Below are 27,414 nucleotides of genomic sequence, written 5' to 3' on the forward strand. Positions count from 1 at the left end.
AATGGTTGGTCTAGTTCATTGTTTATAGCTCTACCTAAGAAGACAACAGCAAAAACCTGTGCTGATTATAGAACCATCAGTTTGTTAAACCATTTATTGAAAATTTTTCTGAAGGTAATACATGGTCGTATCTACAATAAATGCGAGGAATACCTGGATGACACACAGTTTGGTTTCCGTAACGGGTTTGGAACGAGAGAGGCATTGTTTGGAATGAATGTACTTGCTCAAAGATGTCGAGATATATCTGTAAATATATACTGTTGTTTTATTGACTTCCGAAAGGCATTTGATCGTGTTAAACACTCTATATTGATCGAAGCTCTAAAAGACATAGGCTTGGACGGCAGAGATGTTCGAATAATTGCAAATTTATATTGGAATCAAACATCAGTTTTAGTAGATGGTGTGAAACCATAGGCTCTTAATATTAAAAGAGGAGTACGGCAGGGATGCCTCTTGTCACCCCTGCTTTTCAACGTTTACTCCGAAAGAATTTTTAGACAAGCACTTTCTGAAAAACAAGAAGGAATACTTGTTAACGGTGAAGTCATCAATAATTTGCAATATGCGGACGATACAGTACTCCTAGCTTCTAGTCAAGAATATCTGCGCAAACACTACCTGATAGTGTCATTGAGAGTTGTAGGGAGGCAGGTCTGGATCTGAACATACGGAAAACCGAAAACAGCAGCATATAAAACCCTCTATATATGTGAATAATACCAAACTTGAGCAAGTTGATAAAATCGTTTACCTTGGACAGCAACTAAATTGTAACGCAGAAAGTCACGGCGAAATTAGATCTAGGATAGAGCAGGCTAGAGCCGCTTTTAGAAGGATGTCCAAGGTGTTATGTAACAGAGACCTAAAGTTGGCATTGAGGATCCGCCTACTTCGCTGCTACGTGTTCTCGGTCTTACTTTATGGAGTCGAGTCCTGGACTGTGAATAAAATCGATCTAAATCGCCTTGAGGCTTTCGAAATGTGGTGCTATAGAAGAATTTTAAAAGTTTCCTGGGTGGAAAAGATTCGAAACTCCACAATACTCAAACTTCTCAGCAAGACTACTGAGATCATAAAAAGCATCAAGCAGAGAAAGCTGGAGTACTTCGGACATGTAATGAGAGGTCCCAAATAGCAGGCAAACGCAGTCCAGGACGAAGACAGAACCTATTTTACTTCAAATCAGGCCCGAGGCACTACATAATTTTCGGGCCCCTAAGTATAATTAGTAATAATATTAATTAAGTTAATTAGTTAATATTGATATCAAATTTTTTAATTGTTCTAAGACCTTTTTCTTCTTCTTAACGTGCCCTATCAAGTCCTCTTGACGTTGGCGATTAACATGGCGAAACTGTCTCTGTCTCGAGGTATTCTAAATAGTTGTTCTGCTTTCTTTATTCCTGTCCACTCCCGGATATTCTTCAACCAAGAGGCCTGCTTTCTACCAATTCCTCTGCGTCCTTCGATTTTACCCATCATAATAAGTTGAAGAATATTATACCGGTCTCCCCTTACTACGGCCATCTTTCTATATTTGATGTTATCAAGCAGCTCGCGGGCAGCATTTGCTAAGGACTGCCACACTTGTCAGAGTAGCCGTCCATGGTATTTTCAGTGTACGTCTGTGCAGCCACATTTCAAAGGCCTCCAAACGATTAATGGTCGATATTTTTAATGTCCATGCTTCGACAACATACAAGAGAACTGACCAAATGTAACATTTAATCATGCGCTTTCGAAGTTTAAATTGCAAGTTATCATTACAGAAGAATGACCTCATTTTTAAAAATGTCGTGCGGGCTATCCCGATTCTACATTTTGTCTCTTTATCTGGATCTAGTTGTTCAGTAATATGGCAACCAAGATATTTAAAACTGGGTACTCTTTGAATTATATGACCATCAACATATAACTGTGAATCTTGATGGGCCAAACGGCTAAATACTATGTATTTTGTTTTTGAACAGTTTATGTTTAGGCCAACTCTTTTCCCACTGTGTCAATTGCATTTAAAAGGTGTTGTAATCTATTCATATCATCACTTAAAATAACTGTATCGTCTGCATATCTGATTGTATTTATCAGAATTCCATTAACTTTCACACCCCATTCCAAAATATGGAGCGCTTCCTTAAATATTCTATCTGAATATAAATTGAATAAGAGTAGGGACAGTATACAACCCTGTCTGACACCTCTTTGTATTTTGCATATTTCTGTTGCTGTTTGACGCCAGTATAATTTTTCTATGATTCGTACATCTTGACTATCAACTCCTTAATTCTTTAATATTTTAATTAATTTGTGATGTTGTACTCGATCAAAGGCCTTCTCCTAGTCAATAAATACAGCAAAAACGTCTTTCCACTGATCTCGGCACTTCTGCAATAATGCATTTAGTGCAAAGAGTGCGACCCGGGTTCCCAGTCCATTTCTGAAGCCAAATTGTGTTTCATCCTGGTCTTCTTCACATTTATCTCTGATTCTACTGTGGAAGATACGTAGAAAGATTTTCAAAGTGTCGCTCATGTGGTTCTAAGACCACAGTTGACAAATTTGAAAATTTATCTTGTTTTATTGCAATAAATATTTTTTGATGATCTTTCCGGGCCCCATTAAAATGCGGGCCCGAGGCAGGTGCCTCACTGGCCTAGTGGTAAAATAGGCCCTGGACGAAGAAGAACCTCATGGTTGAAGAACTTGCGAGGTTGGTATGGTGTTGATACAAGCATGCTATATAGGGTGGCAGTGAATAAAATCAAGATAGCTATGATGGTAACCAACGTTCTGAAAGGACATGGTACACGAAGAAGAAGATTACCAAAAAACTTATGGATAGAAAATTTTAATAACACTTAAAATGAGAGAGCCACTTAACCAATCTGCAACGTTTTTGCCAATCCAGAATTAACTTGCTAAAAATGCTGTCAAATACCACTTGGGGGGGGGGGGGGGTCAGACACTCTATGTGCTTATGCAGATTATTAATACTTAGTAAATTAGACTATGGCTGTTTATACTATGACATTTCTAACAGAACATCTTAAAAAAAGCTTGACTACATGCTTGAGATTAGATTCCATAAGAACTAGTTCAATATACAGTGATGAGCGTGCTAATAACCAGTAAAATAACGCAAAAGATGGAAAACATAATACGCCAGGGCTGGATTTACATATGGGCTGAATGGGCTATAGCTCAGGGCGGCAGAATTCAGGGGGCGGCAAATTTTGTAAAAAAGAAAAAAATTGCGGGGGGGAGGGCGACAAATTGTGGATAGCCCAGAGGCGGCCAATCTTCAAATCCGCCTCTGTAATACGCTATGAAATAAAAAGAGATAAAACTAGTAGAGGTGGGAAATTTAACGATAGAAACTAATCAATTGGCATTATATTGATAGTTTCGCAGCTATAGACGTATGCAGACGTTTTTAAATTAAAACCACGTTTTCAAATAAAAGTCAAATTTTAAACATTAAAACTTTATTGCTAGACTAATACAAGCTAACACATTATACTCCTAGAATAAAATACTAAAATAAAAAATAAATTATCTTTTTTTTGTTCAATTTCTACCCAGGTAGCTTAATGCATCTTCGTCCTAAATTTTATCTGGGTAAAATGATATTAACAACACAAGTACATTAAGTTCAGTCATTAAATCATCGTATATTGTAGATTTTTTGTTCAAGCAATCGCTAGATATGATAAAAAGGCATATCTGTTACGTCGCATCCTGGCAGCAGATATGACTTAACCACAAAACCAAAATATATGTAGTACAAAGCAACAAGAAATTATAATTAAAATACAATTATATAGTGTAGATTCGCACAAATTTTCTAAAACAATAAACAAAAACTTTTTTATGAATTAAAATACATTAAATCAAACTTTGATAGAAAATATCAATCGCCAGAGTACCAAAATTCTTACATGTCTTTATTTCATTATGATGCAGCAGCAATTCTTGGTAACAGAGGCGGCAGTACATGGAGGGAAAATGAGGAAATTTACCCCCCTAACAAGGTCAAAAATTAAGAAAAAAATTGTTGAAATAAATATATATTCGCTGACATGAAACTTAAACAACAGACAGACAAATTCAACTTAATAAATCCTCTAGTTAGGAAAATGAGAACTTAATGCATATAAGTTATTATTTAAGCCTTTTATGTGGATTGGGCTTATCTTTTTTATGTCTCTTGGTTGGTGTTTTATTGGAAGTCCCCTCTCAAGGCCAATGCCTAGATACGCTACTGCTTGGTATAGACATAGACCATAGACTTGGTATAGACACACATATCCATATAGTATTCTTTCCGACTTACTAAATGATTTCTGAGAGAATTGCCTTTCTCTTGATCGATACATTGCTGATCTCTTTTTTGATTAAGACGATTATTTGACTGGACCAATCCTAAATCATAGTCTTTACCAGAAGGATCACATGATTTCTCAACTAAAAAATTATTATAAATGGAGGTCTCATGTGCTTGCAAGTTACACACTGTACCACGTTCATTCTCATGATAAGCTTAGAAGACAGTTTTAGACACTTTAAAGATGTATCGTGTCCTCGTTTTGTCATTGGTTAGAAAGTAATTTGTAACCAATGACAATCTGAGAAGACATGGCACACCCACCGATCACGTGTCTGAAACTAGCGTCTGAGCTTAGTTTGAAAATGAACGAAGTATACAAACGTAATGGATGGAAAGCCAAAATCTGCATTACACGATGATTCTAAATCACTTTAAAAACTCTAAAGATCGAAGAGGAAGAAACCACCGATAGACGAAACGGGTGGTTGCCTGGGCAATAATACTTTGTTGACGGTGTGTACGACTCCGTTCGTTGCTAAATTATCACAGCTAGTGACTACTGCTCTGTTAACGCGGATCCTGCTTCCGGTGCGGGCTACTTCTATCTGCGTGTTGGCCAGAGTTGAAATAAAACTGCTAAAACCCCAGGAATGTGGACCGACGCCTGAGCAGCACAGAACCTCTGAAATAAAAAGAAAAATATTAAATTTACTCTATCGAATATCGCAGCAGCAAACCTAGCTCTAGACTGGAAAGTAGTCGAACATGCAACAACAAGTGATCACAATCTCATAACGTTCAATTTGAGTAACCTACAGCCACGTAATACGGAAATGTCTTCGTTGAGGTACAATATAAGAAAAGCGAATTTTGAACTACTTAGGTCTGAATTCCGTGCACCACGTCTGATACAAAGAGGGGATAATATAAATACTGCGACAAAAGAATTAACTAAAGCAATTAGAAAAGCAATGGATACAGCAATTCCAAAAATATCCAATAATAAAAAAGTAAAAAACTTTGCCTGGAAGGAAAACCTCACGAGAATGAGAAGCAGAGTAAGATATGCGCGAAAGCGATATCAACGAAGTAGTATCTTTCTCGAGAGGCAAATACTTCTAGGAGAGTATAGAAGATTAAAAAACGAATATAAAGAAGAAATAAATATAACGAAAGCGAGAAGTTGGGAAGCTTTTGTTTCAAGACATTTAGAATTAGATATGTGGGGTGTCCCATACAAAATTGTATCTAAAAAACTTAAATGTCCAACAATGCTTTCTACTTTATAAAAAGCAGATGGTTCATATACAAAAAAATGGGAGGATTCAGCTGATACACTACTAGATGTATTACTACCTCCTGACGACTTAGAAAATGAAACAATAGAACAAAAAAATATTAGAACACTGATGATACAAGAGTATGAGATACCAGAAGAAAGACAGTTAGAAGAATTTACTGAAGAAGAAATATATGAATGTATGAAAAACATGAAAAGAAAAAAGGCTCCTGGGCCAGATAACATTCATGTAGAAATTCTTCAGGCACTTTCAGAGTACTTAATACCTATACTCACTTCTTTATATAATGAATGTCTAAGACAACAAAAGTTTCCCAACAACTTTAAACAAGCTGAAGTTATAATTATAAGTAAAGGAGAAGATAAAGATCCAACTTTACCTAAATCTTATAGACCAATATGCTTACTAAACACAATGGGGAAATTACATGAAAAATTACTTTGTAAAACACTAAATCAAATAAGACACGAAACTGGACTTCATCCAAATCAATATGGCTTTAGGGAAGGAAAATCAACAGAAGATGCTATTAATAAAGTTTTTAATATAATTGGGGGGAGCACAAAGAAATATGTTTTGATGATCTTTATAGATGTTTCTGGAGCTTTTGACAATTTATGGTGGACGGCATTATTCGAAAGACTTCGACAGATGCATTGCCCCAGAAACTTGTACGGAAGTTTCAGAAACTATTGTCAAGACCGATATGCCAGCTTAAGTTGTCCAATGGATAAAAAGATGAGACATATAACTAAAGGTTGTCCACAAGGTTTAGTGTGTGAACCTATTTTTTGGGACATAATGTTAGAAGAACTGCTGGAACGGTTAGCTGTGGATCCTGAAGTTCTAGGGAGCATAGCGTATGCGGATGATTTGCTGCTTATCATAGATGCTAATTCAAGAAGAGAACTAGAAATAAAATCAAATGGAGTACTTGAAAATATAAATGAATGGATGAAAAAAGTTAAACTAACTATATCAGAAACAAAAACAACATATAGCCTTATAAAGGGAAGACTTGAAAGAAATCCAAGTATACAAATAAGGGGGAAAGCAAAAAAAAAGAACAAAAATAACTAGATATCTTGGTATCATAATCGATGAACCAAGCGTATTTACAAACCATATAAATAGCGTCTGTGAGAAGGCAGCGAAAGTCATGCATTGCATTGCAAGCCTAGCACAAAGGGAGTATAGAATTCCGTTCCAGCATATGCGCGTATACCTGAGTACGATACTTGCCTCAATTGTAGGGTACGGTGCAAGTGTATGGACACACAGACTAACAAATAATACAAATATTGAAAAACTGAATAAAGCACAAAGAGGTTTCCTTGTTAGAATGACAGGAGCCTTCAGTACTACAGCAACATCAGCTTTAACAGTATTGACTGGTGTAATGCCCATGCACTTGGAAACACAAAAACGTGCATATAGATATTGGCAAAGAAAAGAAAATTATGAAAAAATAATACAATTAATGGGAATAGAAATCAGAACAAAAAGAGAATTAGAAGAAATATTAAATAGAAAATGGCAAAACGAATGGGATAATTCCCCTAAAGCAAGACGTCTCTATAATTTTATTCTAAATTTAAATAATATTCCAAATTATTTTAACCCAAAAAAAGGATTAATCCATTTTCTTACAGGGCACGGTCCGTACCCTACATACCTACATAGATTTAACTTAAAAGACAATCAATATTGTGAATGTGGAGAAATAGGCACGCCAGAACACATAGTATTTATTTGCGAAAGACAAACAAATACACAAGAACTACAAAGAATGAGAAGAGACCTTGTTGGCATAAATATAGAAAATATAATACAAAATGAAGAATTATTTAATACACTAAATAATTTAGCGGACATAATATCAAAGAAACAATTAGAATTATATAATATTAGACGAAGAAATCAAGTAAATAATATCCAACCTCTATGAATTTGAATAAGAAATTATACAAAAAAAAAATAAAATTACATATAAAAATATAAAATAAAATATTGGAATAATTAAATAAATATTTATATAATAAATAATTAAAAAGTAATATCAAATATAAAATAAAATAAAATAAATCAAAAATAAAAAAAAACATATTAATCAAACAAAAAAAAATTAAACTAAAAACCTGAAATTTTAAAACTCAATGGTCTGAGGCTCACCGAACGATTAGACCTGCACTTAAAATTATTCGTGACTATTTTTAGATGAATAGTGCTGACATTTCTCATCTGAGAATGAGAAATGGGAGCACTTTTATAAAAATTATATGTTAAAAAAAAAAGTAATAATTTATCTTTTGTTTATTAGCTTTTTTTTATTTGTTATTATTTGTTCATTAGAATTGTTTATTAGAATTGTTTACAATTTGTAGTTTTCATAATTAGTAGTAGATTAGGGCTATTGTTAATTAGTCAAATAGAAAAAATTCTTAAAGTAATAATATTGTAATAAACTACTGTAATCCCATCAGGAAACGACCTGGATTAGTCACAAGAGGCCAGGTCAATTGTATAGTACTATAAATAAATAAATAAATAAATAAAATTAAATTTGCAATAAATCAGAACAAGAAAAAATCAACTTCGATATAAAGGATGAGTTCTAACTATTGTAATATAGACTAGAATATGTCCTTGCACCAAACCTTCTCCTCTTTCAAAATCTCCACCTCCTCATTCCTTGAGCTCTTGAACACTCTAAATATTGTTAGCTTGCTCTCTCCATTGGCTGCGCCCCTATGTCAGATGGACAGCTTCATCTATGGATTTTCCCACCACAGTCTTCATTTTTCAGTTTCATTTGTCTGTCCATCATGCTGGAGATCTTCCTCTTGGTCTTTGGCCTTCTACCTTTACTATAGTAATCCCTCCATCCCATTCGTCTAGTAGTTCTCTCATTATAATAAAAGTGATATCATGCAGGCCTATCCAGTTCCTTTTTTTTATCCAATTTAATTACATTCCGTGTACTTTAACTTTGGCTGAGAATTTATAATTTATATTTCTTATTAGTTAACTAAGTGGTTAAGTACTCCCATATTTTTCATTACTCATCTGAATTCTCCCTTTTTAATAACGAGGAGTGCTAGAATATCTGAACAAGATATCTTGTGTTTTAGAGGGGTTAAGTGTAACTCTTCATTTATTACACCAATTTACAATGTTATAGAGTTGGTTTTGGGTTCTGTCGAATTCATATTGAAGTTAGAATTGAGCCTTGGAGAACTCTAGCTTATGGAGCAAATGGTGCTGAGAATTGGTTAGCGACTTTGACCCGGATTGTCCGATTGGAGAGATAGGAATGTATCATTTTTAGAAAGGGAGTTGGAAGTCCAGAATGTGAAGCTTATCAATCAAGTCCGCATATCAACCTTGATTGAAGGGTGTATATAAAATTGTTTATTTTGAAGTTTGATGCTTCAATCAATACATTATGAGTAGGGTGTCCGGTTTTGAATTCAAATTGAAAGTTTAGGATGATGTGGTGTTCTTCTAGGAATTCTACAAGTCTTTCCTTGAGGATCTTGTGGACTTTACCTAAAGTTGAAGTAGTTGTGCTTGCCATGTGTAGTGCATGTGCTTGCATATTGTAGCTTCCCGTTGTTTTCACTGCAGCATCCATGTGTTTGCATATTGTAGAAGCCTTGGAGGTGTCACCAGGAAAGTGTACCAATAAGTTTTCAATTTAAAAATCTTTTAGTAATGTTTTTAATATTTTCAATATTATTAATTTTGCTATTAGGATTGAAAACTACTTCATCTTTCAATTGCCAGATGACGCTAGTCACCTAATACCTTCACTTCGGTTGCAATGGGTGGGAAAAGCTCTCGGTGCTGGTTAATTAGGGTATGGAGAACAGTGCCTACGTTCTCTCCGATGAGGCTCCAATAAGAGCCGAAAATCGCGATTCAGAGGACTGGACTGCGCTCCGTATTCTAATTGAAAAGTAAGATTGTTTTGCCTTTGTATTGCAACTGAATAAAAATGGTATACATTTTTATTTTATTTTATTTTACAAGTGTTTAGAAGAGATATCGGTCTGTAGGATTCTCTGCTGGTTGGGAGTTTCCCTGGTTTTGGAATCATGCTTGTGTTGGACACTTTCCAGGGGGTTAGAAAGTAATTCAACATGGGCTAGGCACAATTGTACAAGTCTCTTCTTGAGGATCTTCTCGCAGACTTTACCTAGAGTTTTTAGAAGCGATATTGGTCTGTAGGGTGGAGTTTTCCTGGTTTGGGAATCATTTATTTTTACCTAAAGTGTTTAGAAGAGATATCGGTCTGTAGGATTCTCTGCTGATTGGGAGTTTCCCTGGTTTTGGAATCATGCTTGTGTTGGACACTTTCCAGGGGGTAAGAAAGTAATTCAACATGGGCCAGGCATTGATCATATTGACTAGCAGCAAAATAAAACTCTCTGGAAGTTTTTAAGATATATTCTGTGTATGCCACCTGGGCCAGGAGATGTGTTTTACCAAAATTGCACGTCTACCTGACGGTGTCCTCTTGCACAGGTGTCACCATCGGATATGATATATGGTGGCATAGTATCTCCCTGCCGAACACCTATCCTGATATGTACCTTATTATCTTATCATTATCTACGAATGTTAAAACTAGGAATCTATTGCATTTTATAGATTTTTCAATTATACATTTTATGTATTTGTACCGTAATTCGAGCTAAAACCAGCCTGTTCTTTTCGCTGATACAGTTCAAATTTTGATTCCAATCGATTGGTTATTATTCTGGTGTACAGTTTGTATAGATGATTGAGTAGACAAATTAGCCTGTAATTCTGTAAGTTCGGTAATAACAATAAATGCCTGTAAAATTATTTAAATCGATGAGAAAAGTAAGAAAATATGTTAAAATTCGTTAAAATATCGTTAGTAAAATGAAAAGTAAGTTAAAATAGCTAGGCCAGTAAAACAAAAATATGAGATTCGTTCTATATAAAGATTTCTTTAGTCTGAAAATTCGAGAAAAAGTTAAAAAGTAAGACAGAAAAAACCTGATTGAAGGGACATGGGAGAAATATTTTTGAATTACATTAAATTTTCTCATGTACCAAGATATAAACATAAAGAAATATTATTAACTCATTATCTATGAATATATGTATGTAAATAAATGATGAAGATAAACAGTTAAATATTTTTATTAAAAATACAAATATCTAGATATATAATATGGTTGCTAGTTGTTGCTAGCGATAATAATTATATGCCAACATGACAGAAGTCATTATTTTATAATTTCCAGTAGATTTTTTTTTAAAATGAATATTTAAAATTTTATTGCATCTTAAACACATTTGATTAAATTTTTATTTAATTGGAACATGGGAAGCAGTCAAAGCAAATTTAAACCAGGACCCCATGATTGTTGGCATAAGATGAAAGTCACCGGATCCCAACCCAAATATTTGCAATGCGCTTTGCAAGCCATAAAGGATCTTCATGAATCGACAGGATCTTCCCAAGGAAGAATAATTGGTAAATATATTTCAAACATATGAAGTCTCAGCGTATTCTGTCGATTCTGGGACTGTAGCTTCACTTACATAGTTCTTACTTACTAGTCGTCTTCTCCTTACTACTTCTCCTTACTAGTCGTCTTCATCTCTTGATGCCTCTTGGATATCACAATTTAATTCTACTGGACCATCTATTCTCAGTTCTTCTGGCTAAATGTCCCGCCCTCTAGAATTTTAAAGATTTGATTCCGTGTACTATATTAGTGACCTAGGTTTTCTATTTGATTCGCTCTGTTCTTTTACAACCTCTCTTTGTTGTACCTAACATGTATGGTTCCATTGATCTTTGAGTGACTTTGAGTTTCGCTATTATCTCAAGTTTCGTAGCCGTATGGCTGGTAGTGTACATGATAGAATGCTACCAGAAGATACAAGATACCCAAGTCCATTTCATTCGCCTGTTGATTTCTAGGAGATACATATTCGTTTACTGTGTCAAGTGCATCGTTGTTTTTTATTACATCTTGGACATCCACTAGCTACTAGCTCATTGTACGTTGTTTTTGTTTTGGCAAGTTCATTTTTAGGCCATTTTAATTGCGCATTTGGGTGGCCTTAGGCTCTTGTAAATCTGCAGGATTATTAGCGATCAGAACGATGTCGTTGCAAATCTTAGATAACTGAGGTTCTCCATCCATGGATAGACCTTTGTTCTGCCAGTTCATTTTGCTGAATATATATTTGTTAGGGTTGCGGTGAAGAGGATTAGGGATATTACGTCTCCTTGTCGGGCGCCTCTGGTAATGGTAGTAGGAAATTCATAAGGAATTCTAGGGTAGTAGGAAAGTGGGAAAGTAGGAAATTCTTGGGACATTCTAGGATAGTAGGAAAGCGTTTTCATAAAATTTTACTTTGGATTTTGCTTTTCTATATATTTTTCTAGAGTCTGTACGTATGGTTTGCCAATGTCTTGGATATCCAAAGCCTCTATTACTGTCTTGGGATATATAGAATCGAAAGCCTTCTGGAAGTCTATAAAGGTTAAGGCTAACGATAATTCTTGAGCTCTACTCATTGTTTCCCTAAGCGTATGGATTGATCCAGAGTACTGAATCCATTTCTACAGCTAGCTTGTTTTATAGGCTGTGTAGCATCTAATGCATTTATTAATCTTTTGTTGATGGGCTTTGTGAATATCTTGCATACGATTAGTAACAGATTTATGGGTCTGTAGTTTTTGATATCCTCTTTGCTACCTTTGTTATGTTTACTATATCCCAGTGGTCTGGTAAACATCTTGATCTTTGGCAGTTTGTGAATATACCTACTAAGATATTCCAAGTTTTTTGCCATTTAAGCTGTATTTAAACATTTATACTTATATGCCATATATTATAGCTGATTTATCGCTTTTCATTTTTGCGATTGTCGATTCTACTTCTTCCAGAAGGACTACTGATACATCTTCTTGTGTACTGGTTGCTTCTTCAAATGTTTCAGGAACGTTGTATAGTTGTAGCACTATAGAATTTTGTCATGAGTTGTAATATTTCTTATTTTGTCGATTATACTGTCTACCATTTTTTTGCCTACATTGTTTACCAGTCTTTCATTGTGTTTTCTTATGTCCTCCTTAATAGTTCTCCTTATTGTCTTACAAAGTTCTGTATATTGTATTCTCTGTATGTTGCTACTTTCTTTTAAATTCTCTCTTTGTTCTTGTTCTGGTTTTATCAGATATTTTTCCATGTTCATTTTGTTGTTGTGGGGCTCCAACTACGATGTAAAATAGAACTTGATGGGAAAATAATAAAGCAGGAAGCAAGGTTTAGATATCTGGGAATAGATATAACCAGTTACGGAGATGTTGAAGAGAGGAAGTATGACAACAAAGCTTAAAAGCAAGTAAAGCGGCGGGATCTCTTAATGACACAATCTGGAAGAACAAACACCTAAGACAATAGACAAAAGCAAGAATCTATAAATCAGCAACTATTAGACCCAGATTGACATACACGGCGGAGACAAGACCTGACACATCTGAAACGAGACGACTACTAGAAGTAACAGAGATGAAAATACTTCGACGAAATCAGGGAAAAGTCTGTTGGATGGGAGAGAAGCGAAAACATAAGAAGACCATGCAATGTAGAAGACATAAATGGATGGGTGACAAAACGAAAACAGGAGTGGAACAAACACATTAGTAGAATGGCAGAGGATAGGATAGTACAAATAGCACGAGATAAGTCACCAAATGGACGAAGAAGTATTGGGAGACCAAGGAAGAGATGGTGCGATAATTTAAACAATTTAGGAGGCTAATATTGAAGAAAAAACAGGCTTTGAAGCTAACATACAAGAAGGAAGAAGAAGAAGAAGGAGATGATTTCCATTAATTGAGAGCTATCGATTTGGTTAAGTAACCTTTGGTAGTTGTCTGAGTTTTCTTTTAAGTTATTTATATTTATACAGAGTATTGTTGGTTTTGTGATTAACCTTTTTCTTTCTAGTTTTAGATTTAGCACAATTGTTGCTCTGATTAGTTTGTTGTTGCTATCTGTTATAAATTTATTGATTACACCAACATCTTTCATTGTATCAATCTTGTTGGGTAGAATAAAGTCAATTTCATTCTGAGTGGTTGCCTTTGGTGCTACTATCCATTTCCTGTTCCGAGTTTTTCTTGAGGAATTTATTTATAATAGTCATGTTTTGTTAGTGTAGTTTATCTTCCCTCCGAGATTTTTTGAACTTTTTTAGAAATTTTAAATTAAATATTTTATTTCCAGATTACATCCAAGGTGTTATAAATGCCAAACAAATACGTCCAAGGCCAAGAAACGTCGCTATGCAAATAAAACGAGCTCTAAAATACGCCGCTCAAAATGGCATGGTAAATCATCGTGGAGGAAGATATGTTTTGGCCCTTTCTGACAAGGACTTTGCCATTTTCAAAGGTAAGATTTTCTTTCGTCTTACCTAATGAATTATATTAAATATCATCATCAGCCTGTCTACTGCTGGATATACCTAGGTCTCGTTCACCTGTTTCCATATTATCATCATATGAAATACAGAGTGAGTTTTATGTATGTAAACCCTCAATTATTATTTAAGGGTTTTCTAATGCGGCCGATCTTACAGTGGTAAGATCGGCCGATACATTGTTGTCAGATCTTCCATTTTTCCTAAAATCTAAGAAATACTTGCAATTTGGACAACTTTTTTGTAAGTTTATATTCCGTCTTCCCTATATCGGACTTTTGCGCATTTTTCTACACTCAGACGCATTTTTGTGCACCCTTATTTGACCGAAGAGGTCCATACCCTACCGCAGTTTTAGGTCTTGGGCCCACAGTTAAAGAAAATTATTCGGGAGGGGGACGTTTCATAAATATAGGTAGAAGTTTCTAAACGTTGATGCGTCCGACAACTGGAGTAGGTACTCCAAAGGTACAAATCTGTCGGACAATATTACCAGTAAATTGTAAATATTTTTATCAAACAATCGTGCAAAAATCCGCTGTGAGGGTATAAATTTTATGACTCTATGCCCCATATGGGGGCACATTATGGAGGCACAAATGATGATTTTTTGCAGGAGTGTTTGATAAAAATACTTACACTTTACTGGTAATGTTGTCCGACAAATTTTTAAGGGTATTTCAGTTGTCCGACGCACCAAAGTTTTGAAACATCTTAAAAGATGAAAACATAAAACATTTCATAAGAACATTTACGAAAAGTTTCCGTCTCGAAAATTTTCCGAAATAGAAAATTGTCCGACTCCACAGGAATAATAGCCCGATCAAAGAAAAATCTGACCCCAAAAAAAAATAAAGGAAGGATGAAAAATTGGGAATAATTAGTTGAAATTGTCTATTACTATATAAGAAAAAGTTTACAATTCTTCACCCCCTCTCGAAGGTGAAAAATATACATTCAAAATAAGACCGGAATTGGATAATATGACTAATTTTAAACAACTTTTGTTCTATAGAGTTTTTTCGCTAATAGGTCTGGATCCCGCGTATGAAAAAAAAGTTGATTAATAGCAAGCTGAAAATTTGTTAATAGCTTAAGGGTGTCTAGTCGGACAAACTTTGATATATGGGAACACTGGAACAGGGGAAGTTTTAATTGTGGAACAGGTTAAAAATTTGGAACGGTCAGAACACGAAAACGGCACATGTATTTTGTCCGACAGAACAGACTTAAACTCTTCGCACAGAGATTAAACTCTCATGCAAAAATCAGACAGCTATTTATCAACAAATGGGCGTTTTAATGAGTGAAACATGTAGAATATGTCAAATGACAGGAATTATGACAGGTGATAAATAGCAGTATGATTTTTGCATGAGAGTTTAATCTCTGTTCGGAGAGTTTAAGTCTGTTCTATCGGACAAAATAAATGTGCCGTTTTCGTGGTGTGACCGTTCCAAATTTTTAACCTGTTCCACAATTAAAACTGCCCCTGTTCCAGTGTTCCCATATATCAAAGTTTATTCGACGAGACACCCTTAAGCTATTAACAAATTTTCAGCTTGCTATTAATCAACTTTTTTTTCATACGCGGGATCCAGACCTATAAGTCAATACTTTTCGAGTTATTTGCTAGTGAATATTATGTTCATTTTTAACAAAAAAAAACATGTTTTTGGACGGTTTCTCGCAGATAACTCAAAAAGTAAGTATTTTATCGAAAAAAATATTCTTAGCAAAAATATAGCTTATAAAAAATTTAAAAAAATGGTGTATGCATGAGGTCTGTATACCCAGCAGAAGCAGAGTTGTAGCTAATGAAAAGTAGGTTCTTCGTCAAATTCCAAATCGATTATTTCAATGTAAAATAATCCAAAAACGGAGCACTTTTCGTGGAAAACTCATTTCAACTTTTTTAAAGTGTTAAAAAAAGGGTTATTTTTGTTTTTTTAAAAAAAGTTCTAACATTAAAAGTGAGTTACGCTCAAAATATTGTTGGTCCCTTTTATTTTTTGGTAAAAAAATCTCGAAAATCACCCCCTAAATAGCGTCACAAATAAATTTTATCATTACCACTTGACAAGTTATTTTGCTTATGTATTATTTATATGATCTGTAAGTTTCATTGGTTCAAAGTGCTTATTTTTGAAAAAGCTGTATTTAAAATGGCTTAAACGAGTAACTAATCACGAGTTTAGTCAAATTTTGTACAGCCATAGCATAACCAATTTTATTTTAACAAAAAAACAAGAAATCAAAAATATTCAGAAAAGCAAAACGAACATTTTATTACTCTTTGAGATTTTTGGTATTACTAATAATTTTTAAGTTAACTCCATAAAAATTCCATTTTTTTTTTAAATAAAAAAATGTTTTATTTTAAACCCAATTTTTTTCAAAAATGAGCACTTTGAACCAATGAAACTTATAGATAATATATAAACAATACATAAGTAAAGTAACTTGTGAAGCGGTAACGATTAATTTTATTTGGGAAGCTAATTAGGGGGTGCTTTTCGCGATTTTTTTAGCAAAAAATAAAAAAGACCAGCAATATTTCGAGCGTAACTCACTTACAATTAATGTTAGAAGTTAAAAAAAAATCTTTTTTTAAACGCTTTAAAAAAGTTGTAATGAATTTTCCCCGAAAAGAGCTCCGTTTTTGGGTTATTTCAAATTGAAATATTCGATTTGGAATTTGACGAAGAAGAACCCACTTTTCATTAGTTACAACTCTGCTTCTACTGGGTCTACAGACCTCTTGCATACATCATTTTTTTAGTGAAAAAACTGTATAGAACAAAAGTTACTTAGAATTAGTCATTTTATACAATTTCGGACTTATTTTGTACGTATATGTTTTCACCCCCGAGAAAATATTTTTCACCCCGTATTTCCCAATTTTTGTAAAATGGAGGGGATGTAAAATTGTAAACTTTTTCTTATATAATAATAGACAATTTCAACTACCTATTCCCAAATTTTCAGCCTTCCTTAATTTTTTTGGAGGTTTTCGTAAAATTTTGTGTTCGCTGATCGGGCTATAAGTGAATAAAGAAAGTCTCATGAGGGAGGTAATATTTTTTTTAAGTGTGGGTCCAAGGTCTATTTGTATACATAACGAAAATATGAAAAAATCATTTGTTACACATAATGAGACAAAAAGAGTAAAAATATATATGAGGAAACATGCCACTTCTTTTTATTTCTGATTTTTCTTTAATTATTTCGTCCATCTCTATTTAAAGATAATCTAATCTAATTTAATTTAAAGATAATTCAGCAAAGTAGATAATTGACCATATAATTTTGCTTGTTATCATATAATTATTGTAGTATTATTTTTATTTGTAGGCCTCCGACCAAAAGATCCCATTAAAGTGAATGTCAAGCCCAAAAAAATAGTGAAAACTCCAAAAAAATCTAAACGTCGTCACTCCAAATATACCAAAAAGTATAAAAAATACAGCAGGTTAGCATATGACGATTCTTTGGAGGACGCTCGCATAAAAAGTAGAAAACGAAGAAGAGACTATGAGGACGACTTTTACTCAGATCTAGATAGTCTCAGTAGTTTTAGCGATGATGAAGAGCCTACAAGAAAAAAAAGTAAAAAAAGTTTGAACAATTTGGTTAAATGTAGGAGCAAAGAGTATGATAATTGTATAAAGAAAGAAACTGATTTAGTAGTTAAAAAAACAGAAAGCAACAAATGCACAAAGAATATCGTTAATACTAATGTCGTTAATAGTAAAGAAGGTAATAATACTGTAAAGAAAGTCAGTAAGGAGGAACTTAAAAAAACAGAAAGCAAAAAGAATACAACGAATAAAATTGAAACTACGAGCACAGAAAGTAAGAAAGAAGATGATAGTAAAAAGAACGAAAATGAAAACAAGCCTGATGTGGAAGTTAAAAAACGCAAGGAAAGAAAGAAGAGGACAAAGAAGAAGGTCGCAACTGCGAATACAGAAGGTGAAAACACTGTAAAAAATGTACCTGATACGACATCTGATACGAAATAAATTGTCAAACAATATGTTGTATTAAATTTTTGTTACTCAGATGGCAACATGTTCGTGGAACTTGGTAAAACTTCTTCTTCTTCTTTTTATGTAGACATGTTGTGTCTTGTTTTTTCTTGACTTATGTGCCTTGTTTTTTCAATGTGCCTCCAGTAAGTTGTCATTCCATCAATTTCGTTGTTTCGTTCGATAACTGTTTTGTAAATTCTGCTTTTCATTTCTTTTCCGTTATTTTAATTTCTCCATACTGTTTCATTCATGCAACTTGCGGCTCTGTTTGCTCTATTTACTTTATCTTGCTGTTATAATCATGCATTTTGTCTTTTGTTAAATTGTAATTTGTTAAATTTTTGGACGGTTATATTAAATTGGTGTAGAATACGTTGTAAAAATCATCTTTAGTACTGCATCGACTGTGTAGCAGATTATTTTAAATTGTTTTCCTCCGATTTGGTAGGTACCCTTTATTAGTTCTTAGTTATTTCTTCATCCGTGATCAGGTTGAACAATAGTGGATCAGGGATCCCTCTGCCTTATCATTACCAGTTTCAATTGGGCCCATTAGTTCTTCTTTTAAAAATGCTTACAATGTGCTCAATAGAATGAGAATGAGAAAAGGTAAGACAGAAAAAGTAAAAAAAATATCTTCAAATTAAAACCTATAAAATTTATATAGTCCATTGAAATGTTACATTTAGGGTTGCATTTCTTAGAGGAGTCAATTTTATTTTTTTAATGTGTAGGGGGGTTCAGTAGAAGCTTAAGTTCAAGTTTTTGGGGTCGCCACCCTTATCCCCCGGCCGCCATATTGGAAAAAGTGGTGCAAAGGGCTTTCGCCCTCTATCTCCTAAACTAGCAATCCTACAGAAAATTTAATTACATATAAAATGTAGCAAATTAAATTTTCTACAATTTTATATCTATTACTTTTTATCGTCAAGTGACCAACAAAAAAGTTATAAACAAAAATAAGAGAAAATTTTGTAAGAAGTTTCCTTTGGGAGGTTATAACTTTTTTTCCGTTCATTTCACAATAAAATAACATCATAGCGATTTTGTAGAGGATTTTTTAATGAAAAATTTTCACTATAAAGTTGTATAATTTTATTTATTATCTAGGTTTTACAGCGCTCCAAACTTGACCAGATTCTCGAATTCTCATAAGAATACAATAAAAATAAATATTTTTCTATCCATATATTAGGCGAGCGGCATCAACCGTTATGGCGACCACGAAAATCAAATTTAAGGTGATTGACCAATTTTGGTCTATTTTTATGTTTTTGAGGTCGCTGAATATGAATATGAAGTTTATTTTTATCTAGAAGTGGTGGAACATGTTCAAAAGTCAAATTTTATACAAAAAATCCAAAAATCAATTTTGATGATTTTTCAAATTTACCTCGCTGTATCTTTGGTCGCTGTAAATATTTCCTTTTGAAAATTTTACTGTGTCATATCTGAAGTATGTAGATAACAATGAAATTTGTCCAAAATGCTTAAACACATTAAGAAAAGAGTTGTTATATTTTAAACATTTTGTCATCATATTTCGTTAGTTTCATGTTTACTTAAAAAAGTTGAGTGACAAACTTCTTATAATATAATTTTAACCAACACAACAATAAAATATAATTCATGAAGAAGTTTTTTGGAAAATTTTAAGACAAAATATATAATAGGAAAAAAGTTATGTTACTTCATAGACGAGCGGCACAACCCAAAAAACGCTTAAATCTCGAGATCCTGACCAGTGTGGTGCATGGCTAATTTGGATCATACTTTATGGTTTTGACATCAAAAATCGTTTTTTTGCTCTTCTTAAGAATTTTGCATTTGCGGTTGCATCATTCTTCTTCTGAACCGGCGAATTTGTCCTCAAACAACTTCTTGGGAGTTTTCTTAGGGTTATAAGTTTTATAGTGGCGAGAAGGGTCAAAAACAGAATAATAATAGCATAGGAATGTTAAAATCATAATAAATTGTATGAATAAAATATATATATATATATATATATATATATATATATATATATATATATATATATATATATATATATACATATATATATATAGATAGATAGAAAAGTAAGCATAACTTTTGTTTTTATTGTATCCCTATGAGCATTCGAGAATCTGGTCAAGTTTGGAGCGCTGTAAAACCTATATACGTAAATAGAATTAAACAACTTTATAGTGAAAATTGTACGCTGAAAAACCCTCTACAAAATTGCTATAGTGTTATTTTATTTTAAAATGAACTGAAAAAAAGTTATAACCTCCAAAAGGAAACTTGTTAAAAAATTTTTACATATTTTTGTTTATATCTTCTTTTTTGGCCACTTCACGATAAAAAGTAATGGAAACAAAATTGTGGAAAATTTAATTTCCTACATTTTATGTTTAATTAGATTTTCCGTAGGGTTGGTAGTTTACGAGATATAGCGCGAAACCCCTTTGCACCCCATTTCCAATATGGCGGCCGGGGGACAAGGGTGGCGACCCCAAAAACTTGAACTTGAGCTTCTACTGATCTCCCCTATACATTAAAGAAATAAAATTGACTCCTCTAACAAATGCAAAGTATGGCTTAAAAAATGTGACATTTTAATGGAGTAATACTAAAATGATTAAATTTCAAGAAGTTGAAAAGAAAAACAAAAAGGGGGTATGTATACGTGTATATGAAAGAGTTTACTAGGAAAAATACTTACCAGTTAATACATGATGCTTCAAAATCTGTTCTGCTTTTTTCTTATCGTTCAGTAACGCCTCACGATCCTTCTCGTCCAAAGCTGCAAATGTTTCATCTGTAGGTGCTAACAATGTCAATGATCTATTATTTTCCTGCAGAATTTTCTCCAATTCTGTGTCTTTCAGTAAAGCTTTGAGGGTAGAATATCTCGCGTCGTTTTCGATAACTTCCAAGATATTTCTGGTGGGTGGTACCAAGATTTGGTTGACTTCGTGAATGGTGGAACCGCATGCTTTTTCGTCGAAACCTACTAGCCTTGCGCAGTTTACTGTGGCGCGATTTACGATGTTGGTGAATAGAGGTAACTGAAAAAATATAAATCAGAAATGTATATTATCTATACAAATGAGTTGGGATAAAGTATGGAACCAAGCAAATATCTTTGAAACGTAAAGAACAATATTTATGAAACTTTGCATGCAAGTACAGTGACACAAAAGGCATCTGATGTCATATTTGTTTACTACTCCACTTCCGGTTTCTCCGGAAATACCCTTAACTTATTTACTTTAAATTGGACACCCTGTATATTTTTGCAGATTTTAAAAGAACTTGTTATTTTTAATTCATACATACCAAGTTTGGAAGAAAAAACTATTAAAACAAGAAATAAATCTCTTTACAGTTAACAAATAGGTTAATTTATTTACGTTAGACCAATGATATTAAAAATAAAAAAAAATAATTTCAAATGTTGCAAATGTTTGCTGTTCACCTCTTGACAACGTGCAAGCCTATAAATAAATTCGTCACTTTTTGCAAGATTTTCTCCACGTATTCACATTAACAAATTATTCTTTGTTTCAAATCCTGCAAGCATGTTGGTCGCCTAACGTAAACACGTGATTTTAGATAACCCCAATGAAAAAAAATCTAACGGGTTGAGGTCCGGAGAACGAGCGGACCACTTTATGAATGCTCTACGTCCAATCCATCGATTTGGAAAATTCACTTTCAAAAAATGAAAATTCACCATAACCGATTATCATTAATATTTCAATACGATCTTTTTCACTTAAATGAACCATTTTTAATACAACTTATTTCTGTCAATTAGTTCAGTAACAATTTTACCTACTAGACTAAATTCAAATACGTCATGCAGTGCATGTATACCCCATTCCACGAACATACGCCTGTTTTGGATTACTTCGACAACGAATATTTTACTGTGCAAAATAAGAATAACGAAAGTAAATTGCAAATTCATCATCATCAATGGTGCTACAGCCCTATGAAAGAGCCTCGACCTTTTTTTGTTGCCAGTTTGCTGCGCCTATTTTTCTCCCATCCTCATGTACACCATCTTTCCATCTAAGTTTTGGCCTACCCCTATTTCTACTTCCCACAGGTTGTGGCATAAGGATTCTTCTAGGAGGGTTGTTATGCTGTGATCTTGCTAGATGTCCTGCATATCTTAGTCGTCCTATTCTTATAAGAGATACTACGTCTTTTCCACCAAATATATGTTTATATCTGTGGTATACCTCGTAGTTGTACCTCCTCCTCCAAATACCATTTTCACAGATGCCACCGAATATGCCTCTCAGGATCCTTCGTTCAAATATAAGCAGAAGGTTTTCATCTGCCTTGGAGATGGTCCATGTCTCCGATCCATATGTCAACACTGGTTGTATAAGGGTTTTGTATATGGTTATTTTTGTTTGTTGGCTTAAGTTTCTGCTTCTCATATGTCTACTCAGTCCAAAATAGCATTTGTTCGCTAGGATTATCCTTCGCTTGATTTCTTCTGTCATGACGTTTTCCTTGGTGATCAGGGAGCCTAAGTATGTGAATTTGTCCACCACTTCAAAGGTAGAGTTATCAACAGAGAATTGGTGACCGATGTTTATGGCTCTATTGTTGGGTGTTGATGCCACCATCTTAGTTTTCTCCTCGTTTACTGTCAGGCCCATATTTTTTGAGGCATTTTGAGGTCATCGGCATATGCCAAAATTTGGGATGATTTATTAAAAATATTTCCTCTGTTGTCTATTCGGGCATCTCTGACCGCCTTTTCCAGAGCTATGTTGAAGAGGAGACACGCCAGCGCATCTCCCTGTCGCAGCCCAATATTCGTTTCAAACGCCTGTGATTGTTCGCCCTGTATTTCGACTTTGCAAACGACTTTACGCATTGTAGCCTTAACCAATCTCATCAGTTTGTCAGGGATGTGGAATTCATCCATGGCTTCATACAATTTATTTCTTAGGACACTATCATAGGCCGATTTAAAATCTACGAAAAGATGGTATGTGTCGATATTGAATTCATTGGTTTTTTCCAGTATTTGTCTTAGCACAAAGATCTGGTCTGTTGTTGATCGACCAGGCCTAAAACCACTTTGATATTCTCCAAGAAGCTCCTCTGAATATGCACTTAGGCGACCATATAAGATGCTCGAAAATATTTTGTAAGCTGTATTAAGGAGGGTTATTCCCCTACAGTTTCTACATTCCAATTGATCACCCTTTTTGTGTAGCGGGCAAACGATTCCAAGACACCACTCTTCCGGGATTTGTTCCTCATTCCAGGCTCTTAGTATTATTTTATATATTTGATTAGTCAGCGTAGCACCTCCATATTTAATAAGTTCCGCGGATATACCATCACTTCCTGGAGATTTATTATTTCTTAGGTGTTTTATTACATCCCGTACTTCTTGAATTGATGGAGGCTCTAATGGTGTATTGTTGGTTGCTCTTGGGTTCGGTTGATTTGGATCTTCTACTTCGATGGTAAGTAGTTCTTTATAGTGTTCCACCCACCTTTTCAATATGTCTTCTTTTGTATTGAGTATGTGCCCCTCCTTATCCTTGCATAGTCTTAGCCTTGGTTTGAATTCCTTTCTTGCATTATTCAGAGTTTTATAGAATTTTCTTGTTTGATTTTCCTGTTTTAATGCCTCAAGTTCTTCTAGTATTCTATTTTCATAAGTTCTCTTTTTTCTTCTATGAATGCACTTTTCTTCTCTTCTAAGGTCTTTATATTTTTGTTGTTTTTCTCGGGTTTTCCTGTGCTGCATCTGTTTATATGCATCGTTCTTTCTTCTTGTAATGCCCTCACACTCAGCATCGAACCAGTCATTGCGTGATGGTGGTTTCTCTGGCCCTAGAATATTATTTGCTGCGTCTTTAATATTATTTTTACACATTTCCCATTGTTCGCTGATTGTTAGATTCTCATTAATTATGCAGTTAGTTTCGATATAGTTTTGAAACCTTTCTACCGTTTGCGGATTTTTGAGGAGTTCAATATTAAGGCGCGTTGTTTTGGTACTTCTCTCCTTCTTCGCGTTTGAGATTCTAGCTCGAATTCTTGTGCCAACTAGAAAGTGATCTGAATCAATATTGGCGCCTCGATAGGTCCGGACATCCATCAAGTTTGAGAAATGTCTAGCATCTATGAGCATATGATCAATTTGGTTGTTCGTTAATCCATCGGGCGAGGTCCAAGTTCCCATATGTATTTTTTTGTGTAGAAAACATGTGCTTCCTACGATCATGTTCTTTGCGGCTGCGAAGGTGACTGCTCGGTGTCCATTCGAATTGGTATTATTATGGAGACTATATTTACCGATGTGCGGTAGATATATATCTTCCCTTCCGATTTTTGCATTCAGATCACCGATTACTATTTTAATGTCACTTCTGGGACAACTGTCATATGCTCTTTATGCAATTGCAAATTACATTGTTGTTTATTGGAATAATTATTAGCGCCATTCACTTTCTTACTTCTTATGTTGCACAGTAAAATATTCTTTGTCGAAGTAATCCAAAACAGGCGTATGTTCGTGGAATGACCCATAAACAACAATTTTAGTCTACAGTATAGACAATAAAGTGCGTTCGCGGGTGCCTGTCGGCGACTAGTCGGCGACAAATTAGCAGCAAAACGCATACGCACTTTAAAATGATATAAATAATATCGTTAATAGATAAATATACAAGGTATATTTACCTATTATAATTTAATAATTAGTTATTAATATTAATTAAAAGTAAATATACCTTGTTTATTTATCTATTAACGATATTATTTATATTAAATGTGGTTAGAAATTGTCGGCGACAATTTGTCAACTGTACCCGCGAACGCACCTATTAACTGATTATAGATGGTACTACACTGGTACTATACTGATGGTATATGTTGATTATAGATGGTACTCGTTTATTTCCTACTACTACGTTGTATTAATACAAAAAAATTATCTACAGACACTTTTTAACAAATTTTTTCTACCAAATTTGGTATGTATGAATTAAAAATAACAAGTTATTTTAAAATCCGCAAAAATATACAGGGTGTCCCATTTAAATTAAATAAGTTAAGGGTATTTCCGGTGAAACCGGAAGTGGAGTAGTAACAAAAAATATGGCAACAGATGCCATTTGCGTCACTGTACTTGCGTGCAAAGTTTCATAAATTTTGGTCTTTTCGTTTCAAAGATATTTGCTTGGTTCCATACTTTATCCCAACCCAGTATGTCTATTTATATCTAAGTTACAAAACACGACTAAGACTCTAGAATTAGACTAACAGCTACGTAACGTTATGTTACTTAAGACTCTTTGACTGGTCGTCAAAGGCAACAGAAAGTAATTAAGAAATTTGTCTAACAAGTGGTACTAACTTCCAGTGAAAGTATCCGTAAAGTAACGTGGAAAATATCAGGAACCAACGAAGGCAATGAAATTGACCATATCCTCATCTCAAAAAGATGGGCAACAGATTTAACTAATGTTGGAATATATCGCGCGTCTTACTCAGCTTGGTGTAAGAGGAAGATGGCACATGGAGAATTAGGACAAAGATTTGTTAAAAGTCCGAAACTAGCTGGGACATATCTAAAGGCAGGAAAATACAACATTAACAAAGAAAATATTACAAAATAAATCGATAAAAAGACTAAAAAAAGAAAAAGGGAAGACCCAGACGAGATGGTTGATTGATATGGAAGACGACCTGGAAACTAAATGTAAGACAATGAAGGAGAAGGGTACAAGAGAGGTCAAAATGGAATAACATGACCAGACAGGGTTATAATGACAAATGAAAAAGATTAACAATTGATCTAATTGTAAGTATTATATTTATACAGTGCTAGTCAAAAGTCCGTACCCCCCCCCCTCGTATCTTTTGAACGGTTATACTTATAATAGTGAAATTTGGAGGGAGGAAATAAACGGACGTAAGCTTCTTAACTAGTCATGACAGGTGACGTAATAGTGACAGATGACTTTACAGCGCCACTGTGACAGACATTTTTAAATGGTACCTCATGGCAAGTGATATCTCGTTTGAAAGATATTCAAAATACCTATTCAGTCATACTAATTTTTTTGGATATAAATTAATTTTGATTTTGGTGAATAAATGAAATAAATATAAAATTGTAGTTTCGCATTTAATTATTAAAAATTCAAATGTCCGCCTATGGTTTTTTTGTCAAAAAAGTTCACGTTTTTCAGTTCTCTAATAGTTTTTACGTCAACGTCAATCCTTTTGACAAGTAATTATAGGCGGAGGTTTGAATTTTTATTAATTAAATGCGAAACTACAATTTTATATTATTTCATTTATTCATCAAAATTAGCTTAAACTCAAACAAAATTAGTATGACTGAATAGGCATTTTCAATACCTTTCAAACGAGGTACCACTTGCCATAAGGTCCTATTTAAAATTATGTCATGGTGGCGCTGCAACGTCATGTGTCACTATTACGTCACCTGTCATGACTAGTTAAGACGCCTACATCCGTTTATTTCCTCCCTCCATATTTCACTATGATAAGTATAACCGTTCAAAAGGTACGAGGGGGTTACGGACTTTTGACTAGCACTGTATAAATAGGAAAGCATGTTAACTTACAGTTGAATAGAGATTCAATCTAAGTTCTCTTCCATTATCATACGTGACCAACTTTTCGTTATTATTCATATCTCCTGATTGTAGCTGACCCTGAAGTGTGTGATACCTGACTATTTCTTTTAGCTTCTCTTTGTCGTTTTCAATCTCGCTCAATAACTTCTTTCCTTCTGGACTTTCAAAAGCTTGATTACTTGGAACGAATACTGTAGCATTTTGGAGCTCGTTAATTTGTTCTTCCAGCTCAGCTTTCTGGATGAGTTCCTGGAATTTTGTGTAGTTTTGGTGTTTAAGTACGTTACCAATATAGAGACCTAAAAGAAATATATTTATTATTAATAGTTCTGAGTTACACCAAGCTAGACTAAACAAGAAAGCTTTTACGCTTCCGAAAGTACTACTAGCGCCATCTGTTGCCGATAATGGGTTTTAGTCACAGTCGTAACAATATACAATAGAAAATTAAACAAATAGCTTATAGATAAAGACAGGAAACAAAATGGTTATGGTCCTTGGCACTGACCACTAACTGGAGTAATAGCATTGCCACAAGACTGAAAAGTTTAAAGACCTCTATTTTAACCCAATAGAGCTGTAGTATAACGGTACTATACATACATTTTCCTATAAATTTAAATAATTTT

At 34.0% G+C, this 27,414-nt stretch overlaps 2 protein-coding genes across 2 annotated transcripts in view; one reads left to right on the plus strand and one right to left on the minus strand.

The window, feature by feature from the left end:
* Positions 1–3,474: 3,474 nt before the first annotated feature.
* The window catches only part of LOC114324355 (transforming growth factor-beta-induced protein ig-h3), a 157,688-nt gene continuing 133,748 nt past the window's right edge, over positions 3,475–27,414 (minus strand). The window contains exons 9-11 of the mRNA XM_028272159.2: positions 26,774–27,084; positions 20,854–21,199; positions 3,475–5,015 (exon numbers count right to left, since the gene is read on the minus strand). Of these exons, the coding sequence (XP_028127960.1) occupies positions 4,774–5,015; positions 20,854–21,199; positions 26,774–27,084 (899 nt within the window). The 3' untranslated portion in view covers positions 3,475–4,773. The remainder of the gene's footprint in view (positions 5,016–20,853; positions 21,200–26,773; positions 27,085–27,414) is intronic.
* Positions 10,886–18,154, plus strand: LOC114324356 (peptidyl-prolyl cis-trans isomerase G-like). Its single transcript, XM_028272160.2, has 3 exons — positions 10,886–11,146; positions 13,920–14,087; positions 17,470–18,154. The coding sequence occupies exons 1-3, from the start codon at positions 10,993–10,995 to the stop codon at positions 18,138–18,140; spliced, it is 993 nt and encodes a 330-aa protein (XP_028127961.1). The 5' UTR covers positions 10,886–10,992; the 3' UTR covers positions 18,141–18,154.

The sequence above is a fragment of the Diabrotica virgifera genome, chromosome 1 (assembly GCF_917563875.1).
Source record: "Diabrotica virgifera virgifera chromosome 1, PGI_DIABVI_V3a".
Classification (NCBI taxonomy): domain Eukaryota; kingdom Metazoa; phylum Arthropoda; class Insecta; order Coleoptera; family Chrysomelidae; genus Diabrotica; species Diabrotica virgifera.